Source organism: Cucurbita moschata, unplaced genomic scaffold, assembly GCF_002738365.1.
Source record: "Cucurbita moschata cultivar Rifu unplaced genomic scaffold, Cmos_1.0 Cmo_Scf00059, whole genome shotgun sequence".
Classification (NCBI taxonomy): domain Eukaryota; kingdom Viridiplantae; phylum Streptophyta; class Magnoliopsida; order Cucurbitales; family Cucurbitaceae; genus Cucurbita; species Cucurbita moschata.
In genome coordinates this window covers 946,892-952,082 of record NW_019268575.1, presented here as the reverse complement: position 1 = coordinate 952,082, position 5,191 = coordinate 946,892, and the positions used below count along the sequence as shown (strand labels likewise).

The window sequence follows — 5,191 nt, the reverse complement described above, 5'->3', positions numbered from 1 at the left end:
TGTAGTTTGCTCTTCTTTATTTGAGATGCATGCTGTTTGGAGGAAGTCAACTTTCTTAATTAGGTAGGTTGTCCGTCCCGCAAGTGAGTTCTTCGATAGTAGAACTAGAAAGAAAACCGACTTGATGATGAGTTTTCACCTTATTAGAATTATAGGATAAACCTTATGAGCCTGACACCTATCTTCCATCAAGCACAAAAGCAAGTCAGTCAAACAAAGCCCCACCCGGGACAGGGGAAAGCAAGGAACTGATAGTCTGAAGGGTGCGTCTATATACAAGACGCTATTTCTTGATGAGATGAGGTCTAACATTCGATTGATATATGAGAAGGCATAGCACCCTTTATGCCACTAGACCAGAAGGAAAGAAAAAAGGCTCACAGAGGCAGAGTTTCCAGGTTAACATAGACTACCTTCCCGCATTTCAGGGTCAGGAAGAAGAGAAGAGCACAAAGTAAAAGCAACTGAAGCAGGTTATACTGACATAGTTCCAACAACGAAATCAATCAGTTTTTTACTCAGGGCATCAAGTCGTCTTTCTTATTTCTATGGTTAGAGATTTTCCGTATCAAAATCAAAGTAAGATCTCAATGGTCGCGACTTTCGACCTCTCGTTTACTGATGGATCGGGTAGCCCAGAGATGCTAGCTACTAGGAAAAAGATCAAAGTTGACTTACTTGATGAAGAAGTTCGGAGAATAATTAAATACTGCACACTTATTCGTTTAGTAGATTCCCCGCTTTCCTTATCTTAACTGGAAGATAGATCGAAGAGTAGAATACGAACTATTAGGGTATATGACTGAGCTTCACTCCTTTAGTAGGCTCCTCTCTCGATGCTACTGAGCTAGATGCTGAGCTACCTCATTCTCTTCCTGTTGAGGAAAATCATCTCTTGGTTGTCCATCAGTTTCGTTTGAAACCCCTAGCTTCTTTACTTCTGCTTCTTCTGTTGATTTCCCAGTTTTGGTTGATTCTCTGGTATCTGGTCTTTCTTCTCTTTTCCATTTAGCTTAGGGGAAAATAAAGAAGAAGGTAGGACGCTAACCTTGCATTCAGTAATGCTAAGAATGGGAATTTGTCCTTCTAGCAATGTGCCCCTTCTTGTTTTACTTCCTTTGTGCGAGTTCTCCTACAAGACTGCGATGAAAGAGGTTTCCGTCGAGGGAAAGGACTGCTTAGTTGAGTATCTCAGCACCTCCTCTTGAAGAAGATTCCCTTGCAACTGGATCTACTGAGACATCTTACAAAAACTTTCATCTCAAACTATGACAAGACCTCACTCCTCTCCTTTACAGTCGAGCCGCTTTCGCTCCTACTCTAGCTACTACTTTATGCCCCTCCCCTTGCCTTAGCTTCTCTTCCTTTACGCGATTTCAATAGTTAATAAAATCACTATGGGAGTTCTTCACTAAGAAGAATCAGACTCAGACTGAGCTTCATTGCCAATCCTGTGAGCATCTTCTTCGAACCTCGACTTTGAGTTCCTAGTCGCATCTTCGAACTCGAATTCGTTCCTTTTCTCAGATTCATTCCACTCCCCTTTCTCTTTTGCTTCTTCGGTTGATGAATGAGTTTCTGAACGAGCTCTTGTCCTCTAGGCATCACAAGATAGGATACTACTATCTGTCCCCAATCAAGTGGTCTTGGACAACCTATCCAAGTGCGAAGACTGGTTTGATATAGACTCTAATGTGGTCCTCGTTAATAGGCTTTTATTACGGTACCTTGAGAAGTTCCTTTGCCGATCTGAAGGCTCTTACGCCAAGTTGATAGACTATCTCAGTAAGCATAATTAGACCGCGGAGTACACTCCTGAGGAGCTCAAGGCATAACTATGTTTTGGACTAGATCGCCCTCTGTTTTCAACGGCCAATCAAAGACGGCTTTTCCTCTATGGTAGGCCTAGCACGCAGAAGACACTTCTTGTGAGCTTTCAATCTGACCCTTAATTCATTTATTCTTTCAAAACCCACACTCTCTAATAATCGGCGTGAAAGAGAATAATTTAGTCTTAGAATATTTTTAATCTAAAACTTTGATAATAAGATTTCTTTACCTTTTACTCAAAAGCTCTATTACCCATGAATACATAATTTTTATTTCTACATCATTGGTTAACATTATATAATTTAACGATCATGGACATAAATATGAAAGTTTCTATAAGATTTATGCGACTTTGAATATTTTCAAATCATATAATACATGTTAATTAGTGAGACATTAGTCATTCAACAAAAATTTAATGGGTCATATAATTTGCATAATTTTAAATATGACCGCCAATAAATTACTATTTCTGAGATATTGTGACCTAATTTTTATTTTACATTCATATATAACTAATATATAATTTTTATATTGTATCATTATAGACATTTTAAATTAAATACGAAAAGAATTATGGATAGAAACAAAATTAAATACGATAGATTTACTATTTTTAGTCTATTGATAAATAAAAAGATGATAAACATATCAATTATTTTTAAATTAGAGAAATAATTAGAACTTGAAACTGATGTCATGGGCTCACATAGATTGACTTGGATTTCAATGGAAAGAATCGAATTTTCATTTAGGATAAATTCGTTACATCAGCCTAAGCTAATAAGGTAAGTGGCTTTACTATCAGCATGAATATATTTGATGTTGACACGTGTCATGTGGTTCTGCACGCATCATATATTTTGATATGTGCAAATTGTTTATGGATCGATATGCTTATGATTTGATATGTATATGTTATAATACGTGAATTGTATGATAATACATATGGTACGATGTATTCAATGATATGTTTGAGATAGGATATGAGAAGGATGCACTAAACATAATGTAATGATAGAAGTAAGGTATGTTCATGAAACGTTAAGGTTAGGTTACGTATCGAAGTGTTATGGATAATGAGAGATTGATAAAATCGATATTGTCACGATCGATTGATAAAATAATATGGTTAGATTATGGGTAGAAAGGGATAGGATTCTAATAGAACGATAGAACGATAGCATTAGGATATGCTCCTGTAATGATATGACAAATGTACGTTCATGTAATGATATGATTGTGATAGATATAAGAATGTTTAGGCTATAATAAGTTAGGTTACGATATGACCACGAAGTGTTTACGATATGATATGATTATGAAATGCAAAACAACCTATTCTAATCTAAGACTAGGAATTTAAATATGTGACTACCCTATGAACGTGCCACAGTCTCTTCTCGCGATGCCGTCGTCTTCCGTACAAGTGCACCTTTTCTTTACTTGAAAAATGATGTGGCACACGGAAAAATTTGATCGCCTCTAGTCTTGGAAAAATTTGATGTGTAGTACTTCCCTACACACGACTCATACGTGCAAGTGTGAATCCATAAGGCGCTCGCACACCCCTTGGACCCACTGTTCAAGCTAATCTGTAGCGACGTTCGGAGGTCGGCAGAACGCCATAGTGTCATGTACCTCATGAACACCCTTATCATCATACTGTGTGCATTCACATTCATCATCCTACTGTGCGTATTCACACTCATCATCATACTATGCGCGTTTTTACTCATCATCTCTATGGAAAGTAGCCTTATGCTTATGAACATAGAATATGCATGAGGTCCCTCTAAATCCATCATAATGATTGTTCTAACAAAACCCTTCAGTCTCATCTCCTTATTACTAAAGGTAACACACACTCGTGGATATTTTTGTTGAAAATAAGACTCGCTCTGATACCAATTTAATGAAAATAACACTCACGAAGCTGTGAGGGAGATGTCGAGAGGGGAGAGACAAGGAGACAAAGAATTCTGAAAATACCCTTTTTCTATTACACTGTACTTAAATGAGACAACTCTGGTTGCTCTACGTGCTCTCTTGCTCTACATTTTACCATGGAAAATAACCTAATTTATAGGTTTTCTAAAGGCTAAAATTGTCTATCCCATATGTCATCATTTTCTAACCCATTTCTGAAACAGTTATTGGTCTTTCATTTTCTTTTTGGCCTTTTTTTTTTCAAGGCTAAATTTCAAAAGTTACTAAAATTAACAAAAAAAAAAAAAATTAAAATTAAAACACCTTTTTCATTTACGTTTATTCCCAACAAAACTCCCCCATAAACTTAAATGCTCCTGCCATCTGTCATGCCAATCATCTTCTTGTATTTGTCGAAAAGTACTTTTGTAAAGATGCAGCAATTCCACGTTTTCTTCCTTCACATGATCTCGAATAAAATGAAATCGAACGTCAATGTGTTTGCTTCTTTCATGGTTCACTGGGTTCTTGGCCAACTCAATTGTTGATTGGTTGTCAACTTGTATTATGGTTGCACCTCGTTGCTTTAGCTCCATCTTACTCAACAGATTTCTAAGACATATTGGGTGACACACACACCAAGATGCTGCTACATACTCAGCTTCACACGTCGAGAGTGTCATGATCGGTTGTTTCTTTGAAAGCCAAGTAAATGCTATGTTGCCCATGAAGCATAACCCGATGTACTTCTCTGATCGTCTATGTCTCCGCACCAATCACTGTCAGAGTAACCGACTAACTTGTAATCTTCTATTTTTGAGTAGGAGAACCCATGTAACACCGTTCCATGGATGTATCGTACGACTCGCTTCAACATCTTCCAATGTGAATAAATTGGCTCCTCCATGAACCGGCTTATTATGTTAACACTTAATGAAAGATCTGGCCTTATGCATGTAGGAGAGCGAAGGCTTACCACCAAGCTCTGGTACCTATTTGCATCTACTCGTTCTCCTTCATGGTACTTTGATAGCTTTGCACCTGGTTCCATTGGTGTTGATACCGGGTTGCAATTTTTCATCTTATACTTCTTCAAAATCTCCTTTGCATATTTCTCCTGTGATATAAAAATACAAGTTTCTTCTTCTTTAACCTCCAAACCGAGGAAAAACTTCAACAAGCCCAAGTCTATCATCTCAAATTCTCATGTCAGCTTTTGAACTCTTCTATCATTTCATCATTGTTGCCTGAGAAGATGAGGTCATCGACATAAAGATCGACAAGTATCACACTACCTCCACTCTTCTTTGTATAAAGTGAATGTTCGTGGGGGCATTGCTTGTACTCGTTGTCCTTAAAGTATGTATCGATACCGGTATTCCATGCTCACGGTGCTTGTTTCAATCCGTAAAGTGCCTTCTTCAATTTTAGT

At 37.5% G+C, this 5,191-nt stretch overlaps 1 protein-coding gene across 1 annotated transcript; it reads right to left on the bottom strand.

Annotated features, from left to right (window-relative positions):
• Window positions 1-4,474: 4,474 nt before the first annotated feature.
• LOC111436723 (uncharacterized mitochondrial protein AtMg00810-like) lies at window positions 4,475-4,954 on the bottom strand. The gene has a single exon (XM_023074438.1). The coding sequence runs from the start codon at window positions 4,952-4,954 to the stop codon at window positions 4,475-4,477; it is 480 nt and encodes a 159-aa protein (XP_022930206.1).
• Between the last annotated feature and the right edge of the window lie 237 nt (window positions 4,955-5,191).